At 40.6% G+C, this 24,445-nt stretch overlaps 1 protein-coding gene across 1 annotated transcript in view; it reads right to left on the reverse strand.

The window, feature by feature from the left end:
• Nucleotides 1–24,445, reverse strand: part of nrxn2b (neurexin 2b) — a 639,543-nt gene that overhangs the window by 342,929 nt on the left and 272,169 nt on the right. The window contains exons 10-11 of the mRNA XM_030722576.1: nucleotides 22,473–22,676; nucleotides 19,312–19,338 (exon numbers count right to left, since the gene is read on the reverse strand). Of these exons, the coding sequence (XP_030578436.1) occupies nucleotides 19,312–19,338; nucleotides 22,473–22,676 (231 nt within the window). The remainder of the gene's footprint in view (nucleotides 1–19,311; nucleotides 19,339–22,472; nucleotides 22,677–24,445) is intronic.

Consider the following 24,445-nt stretch of genomic DNA (forward strand, 5'->3'; position numbering starts at 1 on the left):
AAAAAAAAAAGGGTGGGTTCAGGCAAAAGGGTGCTATCTTCGAAACTGTGGATCAGATCCAGATGTTTATACATAGACATAAAAGCTGAGATGTTTATCTTTAGTCTCGTATTCATCTTTTAATGTCAAACACAAAAGTTTTCAGTCTACAGCAAAAATAAAGGCATTGGCCTCGCTGTTCCAATACTTTTCAATCAAGGGTTTGCAATAGCTAGCAATGAGTCTTGCTCACCTCAGTCAGATTTAAGTCTAAACTAGGCCACTCCAAAACCTTAAATTGCTAATATTAAAATTTGTTTGATGATCCAAAATGTTTGACAAATATGGAAAAAAAACAACTTAGAAATAAGAAAGGGGGCAAATCATTTTTCACAGCACTCTACATACTGACAATGTTTTATAAATATTTGGCTCAGCCAGTGAAGAAATTAGAAATCACTCAATATACTTGATCAGTTTCACCTTGTGATATCCCGTTATCTGTATCCTCCCAATTAGCCATGATAAATAATGTATACAGGTTTATAGCTAGTGTTAAAAGACTGATTTTCATGCAGTAAAGTGGCTTCAGCTGTAACAATGAGAAGCTGGTGGGTGTTTCTTAGGTGTGCTGTAGGCAGTGAACTGAGACTACATGGTCTTCCTTCCTACATTTGTGGGAGGTGCGTGTATGAGCATATGTGAATGGGAGAGAGGGAGTGAGCGAAATTATGTGAGAGCTTACTCTTCCGTTCAACCTTGCAGGGGAGAGCAGTACACGCTGTGCACAATAGATACATCTCCCACACACACGCAAACACGTTGCCCTGTTTTCTTACTGTGCAAAACAGACCAGATCTCCTAACTGCAAGATTGAGGTCTTTGTGTGTATGATTGCGTGGAAAAACCATTAAAGAGAATGAAAGAAAGTAAGAGGGAGCCATTTTCAAAGAGGTACTCCTAAAATTTTAATTTAGGCCTTAGGTTATAGCATTGGTAATGGTGAGGGGAATGAAAGCACAGGGTCGGGAGAGCATGTGTGTGTTTGAGGTGGACAGACGATGATGACAGAGATGCAGTGTCAGCACAGCTCTTTTTCTGGCCAAGAAAGTGCCACTGGAACACCGCGGGTAACTTGACGGCACGTGATCTAAGTGAGGAGGAGGCAATATGTATGCGAATGTTCACGTCTATCCACCTGTACTTTATATCACAATTATCAGGAAAACATATTGAGCTTTGAGGACTTATTTGTTAGATCTACATATTTTTTTTTACGATGGTTTGAGTGCGCCAATGTGTGCGGTGCGTTAGAGTGTGTTGCAGTTTAGTGCCAACACTATGTCCCCTCTCTCCTTTGCCATCTGTGCTCCTGGCATGGCTCCTTAGTGTCGGTAATGAAGAGGAACCACCCCCAATCCCCACTCCCCTCTCTCTCTCTGCCTCTCTCTCTCCTATTTGTCTGGCGCTCTAACAATCCTTTCCTTTTATTGTGTTCTCCTTACCCCCCAAAATGACTCTTCAAACTACTGCCCACATATTCTCATACGCTCATAAATCCTAAAACTACTCATCTGTCCAAGGTACCTCTGCTTTTGAATCACCCTCCTGTACTGCAGCTCCTGTGAATCCGCTTGACTTGCTATTGATTCTTCTTTAAACAAAGCTTCTCAGCATGGCGCCTCTTAAGTTCAAACGGTTGAAAGCTTACTTCCCATCCAAATGAACAAATCCTATAAATACTGCACATCTGTGTTCTAAACCCCACACTGATAGTCCATCCTAACCCAAAGCTGCATATACTTGCACACAAGCATATGTAATCACACATTAACCACACATTAATCTGAAGTGCTATATACCTGGCCACAAGTCGATGTAAATGTCAAAGTTGTTTCATCCCAGAAAAGCTACAATTAGCATTTAGAGTCCTGTGAAAAACTAAGTATAACTCATGGTTCAATAGTTTTGGTAATAACTTGAAGCAACCATTTTCTGCATGAATTTATCAGAGGAATTTTAGTCCACTATTCTTTACAATGGAGGTTTGTGGGCATCCATTTATGCTAAACTCTCTTAAAGTCCCACCACAGCATTTCAATTGCTTTGGGGTCTGGATTTGACTGAGCTTATTGCAAGGCTCTGGTTCTTGGTTTGGTTCAACCCCAAATCAGAACCACTCCACCATCACCTCTGACAGTTAGCATGAGATGTTTGTGCTGTGTTTGTTTTTCACCAGACATGGTGCTGTGTATTATGACCAAATGTCTCCACTTTGGTCTTACCTTACCTGTCCTTGCTCCAGAAGTCTCATGGCTTGTTCAGATGGAACTTTGCAAGGTTAACATACAGTTCTTTAAAAATATTTTCCCATGATTGTATTTGACAGTGTTACTAAAGGTTTTATCCGAAGGGGTACTTAGAACCCCCCATGAATAATGCCATAAATCCGATTTTGGAAAAGATGTATATTTAAATATGTCTTTAACAGATCCTATTTTAAATAGATGTTTTTAAAGACTGACCTATAAACATAACCTAGTTCTAGCTTCTTAAAGTATTTTTATAAGCATGGCATGCATAATGAATTGACATTAGGATGTAATCACCTGGACTTAAACTGTAGTTGAATTATTCTGTAGCTGGCTTATCCACTGTGTTTACTCATCTACGCTCACTCTCCACACACTCTCATTCTCCATCATTCCCTTGTTTTGCTGAGAAGCATTCTGAGGGCAGCAGTTCAGGAGATTCTTGGACGCCATGCCTTTCCGAACCCCAGGTTCAATGCCCTTCTCCTCTTGTTTGCCTCTAATGAGCCCTCCCTTGTGCCAGCTTGGCCTGGAGCAGATGGGTTGGTTCAGCATGGCATCACCAGCCGACACAGTGGCATGTCAAACAGGCGGTCACAGGCCTGGGCATGCCAAGCACAGTCATACTCTACTGCCATATGGGAATAATGTGCACTGAGATCACACTGGACAGACTGACAGAGTGGGATACATGGCCTGATCTGCCTGCAAATCAAAACAAATCCAGATACTTAAGTATATATGTCTAACCCTCAAAGTACACGCAAATCGTTTACCAGCCTGAGGTCAAGGCTTCAAACTTACATGCTCTGGTCACCATTGCAGACATTCATCTGTACACACATGCAAAATCCTCTCTACCCTACTAATGACAGTCCTAGCTGCAGACACGCGCTGTGCACTCACAACTTTGCCAACAGACACACTCACATACACACACAATCCACACCATTCATCAAATGGCAATAAAACACACACACACACAGTTCTATACTACACTCACTAGCCCTGGCAGTTGCTCCCATTTACACACCAATAGAGGCACACACCACCCACCCTCCCCTCTGTCCTCTGCAGACTGTGATGATGGCCTGTGTTTGGGAGGTTAATGGTTGTTTGCTCCCCACAACCTTCACACTTGATTACTCAAGTCGACTGCTGTCTGGATTGCAGGGGACATCTCCAGGACACCACAGCCCTTCCTGCCACCGCTCTCATAAGTATGCCCCGTTCATTAGAAATGTTAATGTAGTTTGAGGACACCATGTGCAAAATGCTGGAAAAGGATCCTCGTGTGGTTTCAAAACAGAGCATTGGAAATGATTTATCAGTGTCTTACAAAAATAAATAAATAAAAGTACATCTTGACAGGTGGAGGAGCAGCACAGATCTCCAAAAAAGCATTCTGTAGTATGCAGGTCACATTTGTATTTATTACAGTCTAAATAATTCAGTGTGGGCTCTGCACTGCATATGACGACCATCTGATTTCCATTTGAAAGTGAGGAAATGTGCTCTATGGATAATTTGTGGAATTACTATAACACACCCACCGTAGTGCTGCAGCTTATAGAACAGATGCCACAACTTGAAAAACTGCACAAAATATCTGTTCTTTAATACGGTTAACTTGGTGGTAATAAACCACTCTGTCAATGCAAACAGATCTTTTAGTCTTTACTTAGAGAGCATCTATTGTTGTAGGGCTGCTTGGCCCAAAGTGTTCCAATAAAATGTGATGGGGGGGGGTTAAAATTTAATAGTTACTATTTTACAGATACACTGATTATGATTAAGCATACTGACCATGATACACAGTCCTGTAGCTTTCTTGATCTGAAAAATTTCTCCAGTTTGTGGAAGAATTTGACGCGCTGACTTCTGAAGTTGAACAGGTGTGCTTGTTTAATTGAAATGAAGCGCGGGCCTGTGGGAAACACATTTCACACCGCTGAGTGTAAGTATAAGATGATTAGAGTACATTTGCACACCATGTTTATAGAGGAGAAGTACTACCACAGTGGCAGAATCATAATGAGCACATATTCAAATGTATAATTTAAGTAATCATACATTTATGTAAATAATGACAGTCAATATAGGCATGGAGTCAAATAAAACACTTGGAATTGACCTTGAAGAGCAAAGTTTTGAGTACATAGTACATGATCTGCTATTTTTTTTATGCATAGCTTGTTTATCCTGCAGTATGAACACACCACTCTATGTTCTATTAATTATAGCCACAGGCACATGATTTAAATTAGGTCCTGTTTCAGATATCTGTGGATTTGATTAAAATATATACAATACATAAGTAATCGTGTAAACTGAAAGACTGCATACCGCAGACATGTTTTTTAATTTGGAAGAAAGACTCATTTTGATAAGCTCACTGTTTTGTATTTACAATAGCCTGCAACCTTAAAAAACAGGAGTAAAGCACAGGAAAAAAAAAGGAAAATAATTATGCAAATCCACACAAAAAGATAATTGAAATTTCATTTTGCCACTCAGCGTATGATGAGGCCATAAACAACTGAATTATTGTTCACTGGTTTTAAAATATTTTCAGTGATATTACACTCTTTTTTTTTCTTTGCAATAGAAAGCAGTAGTACTAGATTTGAACCAGTAACCAAAATCTGCTTCCCACTATCCACAAATCTCTCATATATGTGGTGAAAATTGAATTTACAGAGGTAAGACTATGCAAATGATGCCTTAGTCAGAGACCCAGGGGTGCCATTTTATGATTCATGACTAGTAACTGTGTTAACTACCTTCATTGACTTTCAGATACAGAAGTGTCTTGTTTAAAAATGAGCTATGCAATGGCTAAAATGGAGAGGGTATTTGGGCTGAGCCACAATATTTTATAGATTATACATGTGATTTTGGATAGAGTTCTTTATATCTTTCTACTTTTTTTTGCCTCAGTTGCTCTGCAGGCAATGGTGAAGCATCATTTACTAAATGGTTATTATGCACATATAGCAAATGTGTGAATGGAAGCAGAAACTACTTTTCTACTGTGGTGTAATGTGGTTTATAGGAGGGCTGAGAGTTCTTCAATGGAGGCAAGTGACCCATTTGGACATGACATTTTTTCTGTAAAAGCAAAGGCTCGTAGCAGAAATTGTTACATAAGACCCTGTAAGATAATATAGTTTCTATGGCAAGAGACGGGGTTTATTTTGTTCTTCAGAGTTGTCAGGATAAGGCCTCTTCTGACGATAATGCCATTTGGCTCCTATCTTAAGATATCATATTTTCTGACTCAAAGGAGCGCAGGCCTATCGCTGCAGATCTAATGAAAAGCTGGGTGTGTTTCTGCGCATGTGTGTGTGTGTGTGTGTGTGTGTGCGCATATGTGTGTGTCTGTGTCTGCATGCATGCCATCTAAATGGCAGCCGTCTGCTAACAGCAATGATGGCATGATGGAAATGAAAGATATAAGCCGATAACGGGGATAAAAATACAAGGAGACATCTATATCGTGCCCCCCCCCCCCCCCCTTTTTTTTTTTTTATATTACCGCTCCTGGCTATATTTCTATGCACCTTCCCCCTCCATTCTAAACTACATTTCCCAACTCCATAAAGTCACTTGCCTTGCTCTACCCTGGGTGCGGTACCTGAGAGAACAGAGATATTTCTTTGTGGGGGATGGTGGTGTAGGGAGGGGCTGTGTTTTGTCGGAACATGGAAGTGATTGGGGAGTGGTAGGTGGGGGGTCTGGTAGTCAGTTGAGTACACAGTTTCATGCTGACACAACAGCAAAACAGCCCTCCTACGGCCACATCCAAAATATCTCCTGCATGGCACAGCATTACAAAAAAAGACAAGAGGTGGCTTAGTCTGTGTGTAGAGTACAAAACTGTGTATGAGTGTGTATGTTGATGATGGGAGCGGTCCATGACAGAAGAGAAATAAGAAGCAGGGAGGGGAGCAGCAAACAGATTATGTCCCCCAGCCACGATTATCTACGCCTGCCGCTCTGACCCCCTGTGCCAATTACCGAGATAAGGAAGCCTTGCCCACGTGTGTGCATTTACAGGAGTGTGCCTACTTTCCTTTTACTGAAGCAAAATATGGGATGCTTGCTCGTACATAGGGCATTTGTATTCACTGGTTGCTGTCAGGGACCACACACTTTTTCTTTCCCACTGTTCTTGTCCCATTGCAGGGGTGGGGTGGGGAGGGGAGGGGAGTGGGAGCTGCGGTGCTTTAGAATGACAAGATAGCTTCTCTTGATGGCTTCTAGAATTGCAGATGGTCAGGAAGACATATTTGAGTGAGGAAGATGTTGAGAGGACACCTGATTGATTTCAAGAAGCAGGAAATGAATCATACATTTTCTCCATCCTCTCCAGAATTTTAGAGCTCCTGCAGGAGCTTCAAAGACAGGCAACTCCCAGCTTCCCTTTCGTGCTGCCATCTGTGCCCTCCCTCTTTGCGTTCCCTTTTCATCCTCACCCTCCTTTGCATGCTTCTTATCAGTGTCTGTCATCCTTCATTTTTTTTTAACTCCCTCTCCTTACATCTCCCTTCCCCACAGGTCCCGCAGGGGATACTGATTTATGATTTGACCCGCATTTCCCAACATGCTGTAGTAAGAGGGGTTGATCCCATGGGACAGCCATCAGTCCTGTAAGACAGCATGGGTCTCGACAGCTCCAGGATGGTGCCAGTTCTCTCATTAGAATCTCCGCATTGAGTCAACGTGTAGCCTGTCACTAGAGCCTCATAGAGCTGAAAAGGGGCACAATGACCACCTGGACTAATGTGATGACACTGAAGGAGGCGCAACTCAGCTCAAGACAAAGAGGGGGAGGCGTGGGTGTTTATGGAGCACTATTCAACATCACATACTGTGTGTTTGCCGTAAACCTACATGCAGCTCTACTTGCTTTCAGAAATCAGTGCTTCGGCAATGCATATTCAAATGGATTGTTAATGTGTGATTTTTTTTTTTTTTAAATAATATAAAATGATATTTTGGCTAATTTTGACAGCAACAATTCATTTGTTTGGATTCCATCAGTTGTGACAAATGTGTTTTTTTTTCTGTTACTATAATTTCTGATGGAAACAAACACCCCATGCGGACCGGAAAATCTTTTATATTTCAGAACTTATCACTAATTACAACACAAAGATGCCCAGATATTGTAAAGCTATAAGATTAATGAGAACAGCAGTATTGCATTCTAGCAAAAAATGTTAACTTTTTTCTAAAACGTCTGCTACTTTTGTTTTGTTTGTCTATAAAACAACAGAAATACAACCAAAACACCAAAACATACAAAAATACCTGTCTTACTTTGCTAGACTAAAATCAACAAAACTGTGAATACAATACACAAAAATGAAAAGACTCCAAAACCAACTGGCCACAGCAGTGAGACAACAGTGACAGAGAGCAGTGGGATAAGTGTGAATAACAACTTGTTACTGCTAAAGATGGCTTAACCACTTGGCTGCCAAAGTTGAATCCCCTGAAATGGAAAGGGTCCAACGTACACACTGCTGAGGTTTCAGATGTCACTGAGCAAGTAAAGCTTCCTGCATTCCTGTCCAACCAACTCCACAAGCTCTTCAGTGGGTCAGGAGGGCAAATACGGTATTCCTGAAAACACTGGCTTCAACATGGAAACACAGACACTGAATCTGTCTCAAGTTGAAAATCTGAAATTTTGACCAGACTACAAGTACAGTATACACTGACCAATGAGGACTTTGCCCCAGATGTCTTAAATTTGCAGAAAGCAGGTAGAGAAGGGCAAAGGAGGTCAATTATAAAAAATTAAAAAAAAAAAGGTACAGCATCATTCTCTTTAGATCTTCTACATTCACTCAGTGTGCACTGCAGCAACTCTGGTTCATCACCTTCCAAATATGAACTTCAGTGTTGTCTATTAGTGCTGTTTGCAGCAGCATTACTTGTGCTATGTTGTGCTAGAAATGAAAATTAGTGACTTTTGTGAGTCCAGATTTTAGTTTTGTCAAGTAAGTATTGTGATTTATTGTCAAGATCATATAGTATATATTACTAATATGTTATTTTGCTATGTATCACTGGGATTAGCAAGGTTTCACAGCAACTAGCCTTAACTGTCACATTAGCACGATGTATAATGACAGAGGTTACCATACACCCTGATGTAAATTAGCAGACAGCTGTGTACATATACAATTTATCATGCCGCCATGTTTCCACACAAACACATTAATACATTCCATTCGAGCTCTAGTTAGGAAAATGTTCTGATTGCATATTCCTTTGAAGTTTATAAAGGCTTCAAAGACCTTCGTTATTAAGTCATGCCTGTTTAACATTTTAAGAGGCATTTGGTTTGTTTCCATTAAAACATGCAAAGAGCTAAACGTGATAAAATATTTTAAAATTAAGCAGAGTTGCACAGAGATATTTATGTGTAGTCTTTAACAGACTATTTGTGTGTGACAGCACACTTTTTTCCGTACACAAAGGCTGCATATACTTAATGCTTTTTTTTTTCTTTTTTTTTTTTGTTGGTGTTCAGCATTTTCACCAATACCACACTGATGACTGTTAATTTTATTCAAATGTGTTAACTACTGGAAAAAATGCTAGATTAATTTCAGTTGTACTTTATTGAGCAAGATGACCGATTTTAACATAAGTCTGTTTATATTAAATTATGCACCAATCTCTGAGGGTGCACCAGAGGCATTATGTTAATAATACTTCTCTTATTGGCTCATTGCATCATGCTTGGCCTGGAGTTTTGGAGGATACAATGAACATTAAGTAAAAAAGAGACATCCTCCACTGGAGCATTAAATTGCCTTAAAAAAAATCAAATCCCAATCTAAGCATCTCCAAAATAAAAGTTGTACAGTCCATCTCTGGCACGTGCTCCAACTTTCCAAACTGTAGGATGTTGTACATGCTGACAGCAACTTTTAGTGCCTACTGCAACTCCATCATTGACATCTACTTGGCTCAGACAAGACATGATGACTCATGATTTAAGTGAGTGATTGGAAACTCATTCAAATTCAATATTTGTGATTCACTGAGAAAATAACAGAAAGCCATCTGCTTGGAGGCAAATGAGACTGAGCCTGGGAGGTAGATAAGAACCCAAATTCAATACAAATAACACTGAACAAATCATCTATTCAGATTCCTAATGGCCATGGTACCTGCCATCTCAACACTTGTATTGTATCTGCAGTGAAAATAAATACAGGGCTCTTGAACTTTACTACTTAATTGAGTAGTTGCGGCTGCAGGTACTGTAACACATGGGTTCAAGCTGTTCAGGGATTATCCCATATTGATCAGTCCACAGTATATTTAACAGGATGCACGCATTTGTGCATTTGCATTTGTTTTTGAAAATGTACATACTGACGGAACTGGGCAACAATGTTGTCATCTACGCACCAGCGTATATGGTTCTGGTAATGGTAATTGGTCTGCAGTACCATCAAATGAAAGTCTAAAACTTTTAAGTTAAATTCCCTCACCTGGGACAGCATTAAGTTATAGTATAAGGAGGAAATCACTAGAAAAATACTGTGAATTATTAATTTTTCTATTGTGCTTTACCTCTCTGAAACATCTTTTTTTTGTTTGTTTATTTATGACATTGTGCAATCAGGTACTTTATTACAATATTTAATTATACAACCTCTATTTAATGGTTCATTACAACAATTTAGTTGTGTGGACAGTATAAGAAGAGTGTGGGCAATAAATACAAAAGACTGACAGTGTGGTAGCCAATGCACTGCATGGTAGTGGTAGAAATACTATCTGGTATGTGTAAATTGTAACTTACAGTGCTGATAAAATTAGCACTCCCTCTGCATTATTTCATATTCCATATCATGTCAGTCTGTTCTGCTCCTTACTCAGTAAGCAGTTCAAACAAATAAAACCAACGTGAACATGATTACACACAGGTAAGAAACCAGGACACTCAGAGAAACCAGGTTACACAGGAAGTGTAACCAGGGTACCAGTGACGTGCGGTGAGGGTCGTGACTGGTGAGGCACTGACGTCATCACATCAGATTTACAAACATATAGCTTATTCACCATTTGATTGGCAACAGTTGTTTTGTTTAACATTAACATAGTCTGAAGCAAACCTTTTAGCTCCGGTGTTGGTCTTCCTTTAATTATTATCTTCTGCTTCGATTGAAAGTCCAGTTTAGAAAATTCTTTCAGTTGAGTTATGTAATCTTCCATGTTGAACATAAGGCCAAGCAACAGGAAAAACTAACTGGCCTTGCTAACTGTTTATGGTAGCTTGCCGCCGAGGAGTCGTAGAGTCCCTGGGATCACCAGCGCCCCCTACCATGAGGCACGAGAACTGCGTGCCTCACCTAGTGTCTCTTCGCAGCAGTTTCATGATCGCTCAACACAAGAATGCATTACACACACATACAGTTGTTAATGAAAAAAAACAAAAAAAAAATGTGCATTATATACACCAGCTAAAATATAGAAATTTAGTTCATATAGTAAAAGTGTTAGAACATTTTAATAGCCACATGCAAAGGGAAAGTAATCCGGTCTCACTGCATAGCATGCCAGCACAGTTAGTAGTCATTGGCAATGACTATACTGAGCCGCACCACGGATTGCGCAATCCGTGGTGCGGCTCGCTGGGCTGGTGCCTCACCGTTCGTCTCAGTATTTGACCGGCAAATGCGAAAATTCAGCGATTTTGAAAAAACTAATCTAAAAATGGTGTAGTTAAATGGAAAAGAACTTTAAAATACAAATCACTGAATGAATATAACCATTTAATTTATTTTTTAATTTTATATTTCCACGATGACAGGTGAGGCCGTGCCTCACCTGCCTCCCCTGACTGCACGTCACTGCAGGGTACGGCATATGCTGTGGATCACACTACCAGAACACAATGGTGATGTAGGGCCTTGTTCACGTACTGTATATGTATGTACAAATGTTCCTACCTTTTACACAAAATGGGTGTGCCCACAATATTACCATTGGATTCATCATAGGCACATGTGGCATGGGTCTATATTTCTATGTATAAGGAAAACATTACTTAGAGGTGTGTCATGAAAGAATGTCTTAAGCTGTTGGGATAGAATGAAAAATAATTTCATAACATAAGAAACTTTTCTGGCTTTGCCCAAGGCCAAAGTCAGGAAAGGCACATTTTCCTTAAGTATTACCTTGAGAAAAATACTTTTTTGGTTAAAGAAATAAAAAAGTAAGGCTTGGGCTGCAATAACAGATGGCAAGTGTCCCCTGAGACACAAACTGAGGGTCAAGTGATAAAGGAAAAGGTTTGACATTAGAGTGGGCCTATTAAGCTTATTTCCAGCACCATTTTTTTAAATTCTTGGATTATATTACAGTGGATTTGCATGCTACTGTCAAAAAAGATCATTCTCCCCTCAGTCCATTCACTAGCCATAATAGTTCCTCACCCTTTAAGGCCCTTTAAATCAGCTGTCTCCTGATTGGCTGCCAGTTGCAGATATACGATTTGGACAGCTGGTTTAGGATGTTGTGTTCACAATGAAATACAGTGGAGAGTTGTTTGCTGACATGACAGTGTTAAGGAGGTCATGGAAAAAGACTTGGACTGCTTCAAAGCGATTATAGCAAACCATCAGTTGACTCAGGAGGGGAACACAGCGCTCTACTCAAACAGTGTATAGTGTGGATGGGGTGCTGCTGAATTCAACTGAGGATATAGTCAAGTGGTGAACGTAATATTTTGAGGACCTTGTTATTCCTACTGCCACTAACACATATTCTGTAGAGGAAGCAGAGTCTGGGGACAAGGGAGACAGCTCACCCATCACTCGGGGTCAGTGAGGTAGTTAAACAGCGACTTGGTGGTAGGGCCCCTAGGGTGGATGAGATTCACCCTGAATTCCAGAAGGCTCTGGATGTTGTAGGGCTGTATTGGTTGACACACCTCTGCAATGTCGTGTGGAAATCTGGGGTGGTGCCTCTGGTTTGGCAGACTGAGGTGGTGGTTCCCACCATCAAGAAGGAGGACCAGAGGGTGTGCTCCAACTAAAGGGGGATCACACTCCTCAGTCTCGCCTGGAAGGTCTATATCAGGGTACTGGAAAGGAGAGTTTGTCTGTTAATCAAACCTTAGATTTAGGAGGAACAATGCAATTTTTCGTCTTGGGTGTGGAAAGCTGGACCAGCTCTTTATGCGCTCAAGGATATGTGAATGTGCATGGGAGTTTGCCCATCCATTCTACATGTGGACTTTGTGGACCTGGAGAAGGCATTTGACAGCATCCCTCGGGGTATCCTGTGGGGGACCCTGTGGGAGTATGGGGTGTCTGGCATGTTGTTATGAGCCATTCAGTGCCTGTACAAATGCAGCGAGAGCTTGGTCTTCATTGCCAGCAATCAGTATGATTCATTGTTGGTGGGTTTTGAACTCCACCACAGCTGCCCTTTGTTACCAATTCTGTTCATAATTCAGATTTTCTAGGTGCAGCCAAGTGGCAGAAGGCTTCCACCTTGGTGAACTCAGAACCTCATCTCTGCTTTTTGCAGATGATGTTGTCCTGTTTTCTTCATTAGGGGGTGGCCTCCAGCTCTCAGTGGAGTGGTTCATAGCCAAGTGTGAAGCGGCGGGTATGAAAATTGGCACCTCCCAGTACTCACTCCGGGTCAGGAACAAGGTGCTACCCAGAGTGGAGGAGTTTAAGTATCTCAGGGTCTTGTTCACGAGTGAGGGAAGAGGGGGGCGAGAGTGTGGGCCGTGGCTGCTGTGATGCAGAGGCTGCACTGGGCCACTGTGGTGAAGAGAGAGCTGAGTGCAAGAGCGAAGCTGTCAATTTGGCAGACGATCAATGTCTCTACTTTCACCGATGGTCACAAGCTTTGGGTAGTGACCAAAACAACAAGATCATTGATGCAAGTGGTGAAAATGAGCTTCTACAAAGGGAGAGACGGGCTCAGAGTAGAACTGCTACTCTTCGACACTGAAAGGAGACAGTTGAGGTGGTTTGGGCATCTGATTACAATGCTTCCTAGGCATCTCGCAGGTGAAGTGTTCTGGCATGTCCTACTGAAAGGTGACCCTGGGGTAGACTCAGGACATGCTGGTGAGATTATATCTCTTGGTTGGCCTGGGAACAGTTCAGTTTTCCCTCAGATAAGCTGGTGGAGGTGCTGTGTTCTATATGAGCATTCATCACTGTAACAGTATATCTATATGAGAAAAAAATGTGGAGATGGAGGAGAAGGACCACTGGATCTGTCAGCTCAAGATGAGAGATTTTATACAGTTTTTTGAAAAAAGTCCATATGTGGAATATTGCCAAGAAATGAGCATAAAGAAATGACATGTGGCAGCAAGGATGTAAACCTTTCTTAACCCTTTAATGCCAGGCAATCGCCGCTGAAGCGCCCATTACTTGTCCTTAATAGTGGCGAACAGCTGATTAAGACGTAGCGTATCAGTGCGGAGCTGGCTTTTTACCGTAACTCCGTGACTGTTTGTCCTATCGGAAAAAATTCAAACAGTTCCTGAAAGGCCAGAAATTGCACTTCACAGCCATGTACAGTAGGGGTATTACGGTATTTGCTGCTGGAAGTCTGTAAAAGGCGACACTTTCGAAGTACTTTGTGCCACGGCCGATGCATTCGGAGTAAAAGGGTTAATGAATGCACTTTTAATATGCTAAACATTTCAGCACTACTGTGTATGAAATATTTGGAAATTTTTTTGTGTACTGTATTTTTTGGTATTTGCATTGATGAAACCTAGCAGTGACTTAGTGAAGTACTTCCCTAAATGTTATGTTAGAGAAGTTAGACATATTAAGGTAAAAATTCATAGTACAGCTTTTCAATCAATACTTTGCATTTTGACCATCTAATTTCACTGGAAACTGGTAGTTAGCAGTGAAATTAGTTAGCAATATTACTTTTTTTGTCTTTTTGTGAAGTTCTTTTGGAAAACTCTTAATAACGACCAAAATAAAATTTGTGTGTTAAACATTTGGATGCACAATTTACTTGTAGGCATAGCTTGTGAATCAAGCCCATTGTTACCATGCCTAAAAGGTATATTTAGTATTCTGATGATTTATACACACATTTTTTTTAGCCTTAATTCATGGGGAAGCTTACATAATTAACATCTATCTGTAATGTCTCCCATACACACAGATACACTGAGCCTATGCTGAAGTCAGCACTTCCAGATGGATAGGGCAAAGGGTATAGCATTAGCAGACGGAGTGCTCACACCCCACATGCTGGCCATATGTCATGCCAAATCTCACCTCATCTTGCACTAAGAGAAGGTGGTGCTGGAGGCTGAAAGGCCACCCTCCAAACTGATATCATCAGCCTGACATCCTGACCTGGACAACGCTGAGGGCTACAGCTGTGCCCTGTATCATATCTAGACACATTAAGTTGAGTGAGCTGGGTCACAATATGCTGCAATAAAACACAGAGCGAATCTTTCACTACCTATACACTGCAACATCCAGACACAAAAACAGTCAGGAAGGTCCATAGTAGACATACTTAGTTTCAGCAGTAGCAGTCAGTCAAATGCATTAATATTATTATAAACCAAATATTTCTAATTATAGCTAACCACCATCATTAACTGCTTGGTAGCATGGTGGTTAACGCTTCACTGTAAGAAGGCCCTGGGTTTGAATCCAGGTTGAAACCTGTGGAGTTTGCACGTTTTCCCTATGTCTATGTAGGTTCGCTGCACGTACTCCAGCTTCTTGCTGAAGTCCAAAGACACACATGGGGTTAGGTTAGCTGGTGATTCTAAATTGGCCACAGCTATGGCTGGCTGTCTCTATCAGAAAATTTATCAGCTGCTTTTGAGTTAGCGTTAACAATGGACGATAAATGTTAACTTTTTAGTTAACGCTTTTTATGAACACTGTGTGGAAGTAGTAGATGAAGTTTTACCTATCAAAACAAAGTTGGCTACCCAGTCCAATCCTGCCCTGTGGATAAATGACCTGATTTGCTCTTTTAAACGTATTTGTCAAAAAACAGAGCGACTGTTGAAATCAACTGGGCTGTGCGTCCACCTTCTTCATTTAAACGACCTCTTAATTATTCTTAACAACATTGTCAAAGAGGCCAGAGCTGTCTATTTTGCAAAGCTGGCTTCTAACAATAGGTGCAGTCCCAAATGACTATTTGATACTGTCAGCAAGATCATCTCACCTGTTCAACTGGTTGTTCCAATTCTGATGATGATTGTGAAAATTTTCTCCCGTTTTTTTATTTAAAAAGTTGCAGATGTGCAAAATAGCATTTTACCATTAGGTTCTGCATCCATTCTGCACCAGGCTCAACATACAATTCTCAGAAGCTTTGTTGGGCCATCTGTGCAATGAATAATAACCTGCTCACTGATTTCAGGGCAGGTCCCAGATCATTTTAAAAATGCTGTTATTTACCTTCTGTTGAAAAAACACAATCTAGATCCATCAGCGTTAAGCAGCTATAGGCCCACTTCAAAACTCCCTTTTATTGCAAAAGTCTTAGAGAAGCTGCACAGCAGCTGTTGGATAAGTTTCAGACTGGTGTCCATAGAGGCCACTCTACTGAGGCTTTTCTACTCAGAGTCTCAAAGACTTGCTGTTTTGCAGGGATTCAGGAGAGTTCTAGTGTTCTCCTGATCCTGGATTTAAGCTCAGCCTTTGATACTATTGAACACCAAGTATTGATCCAGAGGCTGAAACGCTGAATGGGCATATTTGGTACAGCATTTGAATGGTTTACCTCAAATACCTCACTCACAGAATTGTCTTTGTTGCCACATCCACTGTACATACAAATCATCATCATTTGGTTTTCCGCAGGGTCATGTTCTTGGCCCTATATTATTTTCATTGTATTACTTCCTTTAAATCAGCTTTTAATGTCTTTACTAAGATTTTTTTTTAATCATCATTATGCTGATGATATTCAGCTTTATATCACTTTTAAAGCTCAATGTATTTCTAAAGTTTTAACTGCAAAGCACTGCTTGAATTGCATAAAATCCTGGATGTCAGATAATTTTCTCCAGTTGCATGTGAATAAAAGAGAGATCCTTATTTGTCCCCCTGCCAGCCTGCTCTCCAGGTCATTAGAAATCCTGTAATGAAACCCATCTGTTTGAGACCTGGGAGTGACTTTTGATGGGGGCCTGTCATTGGATTTGCATGTTTTATGTTTTTTTTTTTTTTTTTTTGCATGTTAAGGACCTGTTTCATTCTTGTTTTCATCAGCTGAGAAATATTAGCAAATGTCACCCTATTTTTTTCTAAATCTGAGAAGCAGCTTGTTATTTAAGCTTTTATCGCATCTCACCTGGACTATTGTAATTCACTCTTTACCTGCCTCAGTAAAACCTCCTTAGATAGTCTACAGCTTGTCCAGAATGCTGCTGCTATGATCCCTACTAGATCCCCCAAATGTTCTCATGTGCACTGGCCCCAAATTAAATTTAAAATTAAATCCAAAGTTCTGGTTTTCATCTTTATAGCTTTGCATAGCAAAGCACCTCCTCTACATCAGTGAACCTATGAGGCCATATGTCACCAGTAGGACTCTCAGGTCTTCGGATCAGGGTTTCTTTTCTATCCCCAAATCTACAGGGGCGATTGTGACCCTTTCTCTTTGGAACTCTCTGTCCCCCAGTCTACGATCTGTGTGCTCAGTGGACTCATTCAAAACGCAGTTGAAGACTTATTTTTTTAAACTGGCATTTGGGTAGAGTTTTATTTTATTTTGTCTTATTGCCTTCGTTGCTGTTTTTATTTGTGATTTTATCTTAAAAGGCACTATATAAATAAAATGTATGTACTTACTCTGTTCGCCCCGTGACAGGTGGCCCCTGTGACAATAAATTGGATAAGAAGACGAGGATTAACGACTCTTCATTAATAGTTACAATTTGACAGGGATGCTTACCCTACAAAATCTTTGTTCTGTTAGCTACCTTTGTCATGAACACTTTGGTATGTTGATTTTCTTACTAAAATTCAAGGCTTAAGTTACCATAAGACTCTGGAGGAGATATTGACCAGGAGATGTCACGGTACTGCCTGGTTTGTTCATTCACTGCTTTTTTCTGCTCTCTCTCTCACACACACACTGATACAAACACACACACACACACACAAAGACAGATACAAACACACCCTCTCCCTTTCATTCATTTACACTTATATTCTGGAAACGTTTACGCACTGTTGTGTGACTGAGTGAAGCCCTGCCCATGAAACAGGAAATTACTGTACCAAGGTCAGTCATGTGAAGAAACTAAGAAAAAAAACAAAGAATATTAAACAAAATATTCCCTGAAAAAACAGTGAATTCCAAGTCTGTAAGAAGTTTTTGGTTAAGTGGAAAAAGTGAATAAGAAGATGGATATTTAAACTCAGCAGCTAACGTGCTCCTTGTTTTGTAACCTCTTGAACGTAGAATCTTTGATGTCAAATCTCATAAGACATTTAACCACACTTTCAATCCTGCAGTTGTCCAGTTTTAAATAGGTTTACAGAGAAAGGTTTTAGCCCCATGTTGGAACAAAATGGATGAAAAAAAGAAAACAAACAAGGAAAAAAAAAATCTTCCCTCCCTACACAACAGCAATCACACAGTATTCCTAGTGTTCGCCTGACATCTAGTGGTTAATCCAAGGTATTGAGATCTTCTAAGCAACATTTCAAACGTTGCCATGCTGGTGTCTTTTGCACATACTGGATTAAGGGATGTAATCTGACATACATCTGGACCACTTCAACGCCTGACGGAGGTTTGTGAAAGTTTTGGGTTGCAGTCTAATATTACTAGCTTTTAGGTGAAGTGATGTGACTCACATACTATAAAGACAATAAATAAACAACTCTACAGAGCCATCTTCTACTGATTACACTGACTTTGCATTTTAATATTAAGCATCACTACAATGCAATAATCCTGAACCCTTTTCAAATGCGGTACATCTGTCTGGAAACATTAAGTACTAAATAATAAGGGGAAAATAATAAATGCCTAATTAGCTAAATATACTCGAAGGCAGAAAAACAAACAATAATGATTTATTAATTGCTACCTTCTCAGGTGTTTTTGTTAGACACAAATCAAAGTCATGTCCCGACCTTTCCCTCGCCACGAATACTTAATCAAAACTAAGGAACACACCCACAGACACGCAAATATTTTGGCAAACATGAGGTTTTCTCTATTTTGTCACCATGGCTGGCAGCACTTACCTGTGGGCTAGTTGTTCAATTGTCAGTGACCATGATAGAAATAACAGTTTGCTATCATTGTGTCAGCGTGAGGCAGAAAAACATTAGCTTGCTCCGAAAACAAGCACACACCAGGTGGTGCCATCTCTCAGTGGATAAGCAATTAGCTTTCAGGGGGGCAAAACTACAGTTTTTCCCACATAGAAAACAAGCAACACCTGTGTGTGCAGCCATGTGGAGCCGAAACTCAGCGCCGCATAATAGAAAATAGGAACATCCAACAGGGGAGTGTCAAGTTGCCCTTTTCTGAATGCGTTTGTGGAAAAGGTTGACAGGAAAATGACTAGAATGGGGAATAAGCAGGGGGGAAGGCAACGAAATAATTTCATAGCGGAGAGTGGTAGACAAATGAGGAAGGTTGTGGAATGGAAAATTCTGATAATTATGCAAGTGAAACATTAATTAAATCTGTGACAGAAAAGGGGAAATTAAAGTGACAAAAGGAAATAAGAAAATAAGAAAAACACAGATCAGGTAATTAACAAAAAAAGAGAGGACAGACATACAATTGAGGCAGGAGAAAAAGATGAATAATGGAAAAAATGAAGAGTTGCAATTTCAAAACTAAGAACATAAGGGCTCAAAGACATGGGTAATGAGAGAAGTGACACAAATCATGGGGACAGGAGAGCGCAGAGAGCGCCACTGCACAGAGTCAGGATGAGAAAGACAGATACATTTTAGTCAGAAAAATGGATAGAACCACTTACTGAGGCTACAGTCTATCCTGATACAATCTGGCGGGAGAGAGAGCAAGATGGTGAGATCAAATAAAAAGAAAAGGAGAAAAAAAGAAAGATAGAAGAGAGGATAAAAGAGAAAAAAAATACATTTTACATCCTTCAAGGTACATTCTGCAGACAACCAAACTTTGCTCTGGGGCCACCATCCGGGGACAGGCTCTGAGTCAGGATCACCCTTTCCCTTCATCAATCCCATCATCTGTCCTTCGCTCCACCCAATCCCCCAAAGCACAGTAGAAGGCAGACTAACATAGTAGGATTTATGTATTAAGAGTACAGAAATAATAAAACATTATCCTCTGGTTAATGAATGGAAAAGCTTGGTTAAAGCAAAAGTGGCAATACTGCTGGCACAGTATACCTAATAAGAATAACTTGTGATTATAGGGAAAACCTTAAAAAGTAAATTCTGTACTTTGAGTCATTTGGTACTATTAGGCACAATCGTTATCTGTTTTTCATCTCTTTAAATGCTTAATCTTTTTTCCCCTTGCAATCATAAAAAATATTCCTTTGAAGTTACCATCATAAGCCAGTTAGAAAGGGTCAAACAGTTTCAACTGCACAAAACGTTTTGTTCATAATCACGTGGCTTGAAAAATGGTCACAGTGAGGATTTCAATTCAGCGGAACTGATCCATTACCCTCACACTGTGAACGTATACCCTTTTACCCCCAGATCTGTGATACCATCAGTACGGCAGGTGCAGCATCTCGCAGCTGTAACTTCAGCTGCCTTTCCTGGTAATTTGAGCGTCACTTGCCTTCTACAGCACTTTGGGTTTGACACACCTGACAGTAACTGTCAAGAAAAGGTGATCTGCACATCCCAGCCACCTCGTGCCCTGTGCACAAAAACTGAAAAAGGTTTAAGTTCTATTTGCTGCAAGTGTCTTACAAAAAGGTCGTAAACACTGTTTTCATTTTAAAAGCTCAGAAAAGTCAAGTGTTGGTTTAAAAGTAGTATCCTCTAGCTTAATGAATGGGAACGCTTGGTTAAAGCAAAGCATCAGTAAATGCCCGCTCTGGTTAAAGCAAGAAACTTAATGTGACTCTTCAGCATAAACTGACCTTTGACTTTACTCTAAATGGGGCTAGGGGTTTCCTTTACAGGAATTATTAAAATATAGAATTAGTAATCCCTCAAGAACCCCATATTCTAAGATGAATTCACTGATGTGGTTATGCTATGAACTACATGTGCATGTGGCAGAGTGGTTGGGTTGTGGTCTCGAGCTGTCAACCGCTACAGAATAGTGGACACAAACAGCCAGGAACCAGTATCACTCTGTAGAGATTTGGAGGTCAGACAAACACAGTCCCATTACAATGTTTTTGTAATGGGATAAATTTAATTCAGGACAAAAGTTTGTGATAATAAACAGTGTATGGATTAATGTGTAAAGGATTTGGAGGTCTAATTGTGAAGCTCTCTTTCGATAATCAATAAATACAATACTGATGGCATGATGTAGCCGTCAGCACTGCCAGCTGTCATTTGGCAGCTTTGCACGGCTGACTTGGTTTCAACCTACACATTGCACAGTGAACATGTTACCATCACTGTCAATCATTAAAGACATCATTAGGGCTACATCTGCCCAATTAAAGCAATTCCTAGTGATTAATTACCAGGATTTTAATTATCTTAACAAGGATTAAGGCCTTAACAGATCAGACGGATTCCCATCTGAGTTTGGAACTTGTTTCACTTTAGTCCTTAATTAATTTTCTTGCAAAAGAGCTATGAAAATCATTAGCATAGCTAAGCTGGGTTTCATTTAAAAGCCAGTGAAAAAAGAAGGAAATGGGACTGGTATATAAATTATTTTGAGGATTAGCTTTAAGTATTGCTGCGAGGTTAAGATGTGGCCCTAGGTACAGCGAGTACAACAGTGTATGCCCCGACAGCTACAGCTGTGAGCTGGTCTCTCTGACTGTTTGATCCGAGGGCCGCAGACATACAGGCCATTGAAGGGATGAAAAGTTCCATCTTTTGTGTCCTGGCCAGGCGGGGTTTTATGACGGGTGGAAAAAGTAAGAAGGTGAAGGAAAAAGAAGATAGAAAGAGAGAGAAAAAGAGGAAAGAGAGAAGAATGGCCTCCTTCATTTATCCCACTGCCACCATTCATGTATTTAAGGTGGCTTAAATGCTAATATTTCAGCGTGCGCCTCTGTCACACTCCTCCGGGTTCACTGCAGAGAGTGGGGTCCTTCAAAGGGTCAGGACAGACTTAAAGTATCCAGAGCTGGAAGGTCATACCCATCTTCCCCAGAGCAGTAATATTCATTGCAATGAAATTTTTATAAGTTAATAGGACTGCATTCCAGCAGCCAGTTATTAGCGGGAATGCATATCTGCTTCCTATGATTCCATCCATCTTACAATATCACTGACCTTCTCCTATGAACACTCGGGCTGCTTCACATCCTCCCCTTCATTCGTGGCATCGGTAATAGGCCTATGATAAAGATTCTTGCCTTATTGCAGCACTAGGGAAGCTCTGGTAGAAGCAGAACCATTAGGAAGAGCGAGACAGAGGCAAGGCCGTCTTGAAGCTTCTAGAGATACTTTAAAGAGTTAAAGCTCAGGGTCAAGCCAGAGACATTGTTAGAGATGGAGCTTTTTTTACCAGGATGAGGAGCTGTGGGGCTTCACAGAGTACAAAAAGAAGGGGATGAAAGTAAGGTCAAAGAATACTGAAGATAAATTACTGCAGGGTGTCTCCCTACAGAGGTTTGGAATGGCTGTGTTCCGGATATAGCTTTACATTTTGAATCTATCTTATTTTCCTGCAGTAAGCAGTTGATGAAGGATAAGTTTCTCTTTGTACCTCAGTTTTCTTACATAAATAGCTCTTGAGCATTGTTGGCATTCCCCATTTTAAACCATTAGATGACAGCCAATAACTAATGATGTAACAGAGGGACACATTCAGAAACTTTTTCCCACCCAACTACCTGACAATGGCAAAAAAAAAAAATCATGCTGTGAAACTCAAAATGCCAAATCATTATTCTAAGTACACAGGCATACAATGCTGAAATACAGAGTGAGTATGAGGAGACAGGGAAAGAGGCAAGGGAAAGGTTAGCCGGGACATCTACAACGATTCACGGTGGCCTACCGAGGTTGACGGTGAGCTTGACACGGCCTCCGTCCAGCTCCAGTCGCAGGGTGTCCGCTGACTCTTTGGAGGTGGTGGCCATGAGCAGGCCGTACGCTCGCTGAGACATGAAGCGCAGCGCCACGTCTTCGGCCTCCGTGTGCATGGTGACCGGCATGATGATCTTCAGGTACATGCTGCCGTCATAACTCAGCACTGTTGCCTCTGCACAGGGGCGAAGGAGAGGATAAGGTACGCAGCACAAAACGCAGGATGAATGATGAATCCAGAACAAGGGTCCAAAGATTCACTGGTTTTAAAAGGCCAGCATCACAGCTAAGTTTAAAATAGCCATAAATATTCATATTCTATGTAAGATTCATTACATTTGAACAATCTGTCAGTTACATATGTCCTTCGTTCTCCCAAAAACAACAGATAAAGTTCAAACTAAATCTGGGCTAGAAGTGCATTTGGATGTCGTATTAACAGCATAGATCAAGGGGAAACTTCTGCATGAATCATGATCAAAGCCAAGCATGTCTGAAAACGTCACACCAAACAAAAGCGGATAATGAATCTCGTTGCACCTCTCAGCCATTCAAATTTGATTGACAGTTTGACAAAACCAATCCGATCGCGCATCTTCTGAACATCTTGTTCTCTATATATTTGTTAGCACACTTTAACCTTATTTGGCATAAAATTTCGTTAAATATATATAATTATGTCATAATTATATTTACATTCGTTTACAACAGCCCACATTTCAAGAAAAATGATGGCAATTGTAAAGTGTAGTGAAATATTATAAGGACAAACAAGAGGAAACCATAAAAATGAATAAACAAAATTAATATCAGATGCTTGCCAAGCTTAGAACACGTTCTTATTCACATTACATACAACTGTTTTTGCTTTCTCTAAAATCGGCCCTGCCATAAATAGAGTGCTGTGGAGATTGACAGTTCCAGAGGAGTGCTCTTATTTTGCAGCGTGGGTCGATACCACAGGCTAACATGAGTCATTTTTACAGGCTGCTTCAAGCATTTAGGTTTCAGAGTGTACAAAAACACAGTGTTAAAAGATACAGAAAAAAAAACCCTGCTACAGGTGAACAATCGCTTAAAAGGACTGCTATTTCAAATGAATACAACAGATTCATGAATACTTTGGCAAAAGTCCCAGTTATTAAAAATGGTGATGCCACTGCATTCTTCTATCAATCAGTCAACTAAAACAATCAAAACCTCAAAAAGATCATTCATTAAAAATCATGTGCTCAAAACACTAGCACCACAGTTTGCAGGGGGGTTGTCCTCGTCTAATCAGCATCACTGATTCTCCTGTCAGTCTGCTAATTATGACTCAGCTTATAGACACAAAGAAGCTGGTTATTATTACAAAAGCATTCTGTGCTACATGCTTGCAATAATACAACACTCCACAAGATGGCAGCAGAACATTACACAAACCATACTTGTCTTCTGGCCAACCAAATACTAAACTGTTAAAATCATCACCCTTCAGAATAAAGCTATTTCACGCTATCCCCTGACTGTGCTGACTTGAATCCAATCTCTTCTTCCCTCATTACCCTCCTTGTCCCTCAAAATTCCATTCTGTCATGGCTCGCTCACCCCCTCAGACATGCAAAGAAAAACCATGGGCTGAGGTGTCTGCAGCTAATTGGGATGAATCAGAAGGACGTGGTGCTGTTTGACTAACTCGCCCTGCTTCACTGTGGTGTACAGGCCACTCATGTTTGTATGACTGACACAGACGGCAGCAGGAGGCCTGGCTGCTTTACTGCACTGCTGCCAGAATCTCAGCGCTTCAGCCAGCAGGCTGAATGCTAGCAAGTCTCAGGTGGGATTTGGTCCATACACAGCTCCTTATTGGGCTCCTACTTGTGTCAAATACGAGGAAGAATGTTGTCTAATGTGCCAGGTGCTCTGTTTTACATCATTTACAGCCACTTTTCATTGTTTCAT

This window comes from Archocentrus centrarchus (genome assembly GCF_007364275.1).
Source record: "Archocentrus centrarchus isolate MPI-CPG fArcCen1 chromosome 18 unlocalized genomic scaffold, fArcCen1 scaffold_23_ctg1, whole genome shotgun sequence".
NCBI lineage: Eukaryota > Metazoa > Chordata > Actinopteri > Cichliformes > Cichlidae > Archocentrus > Archocentrus centrarchus.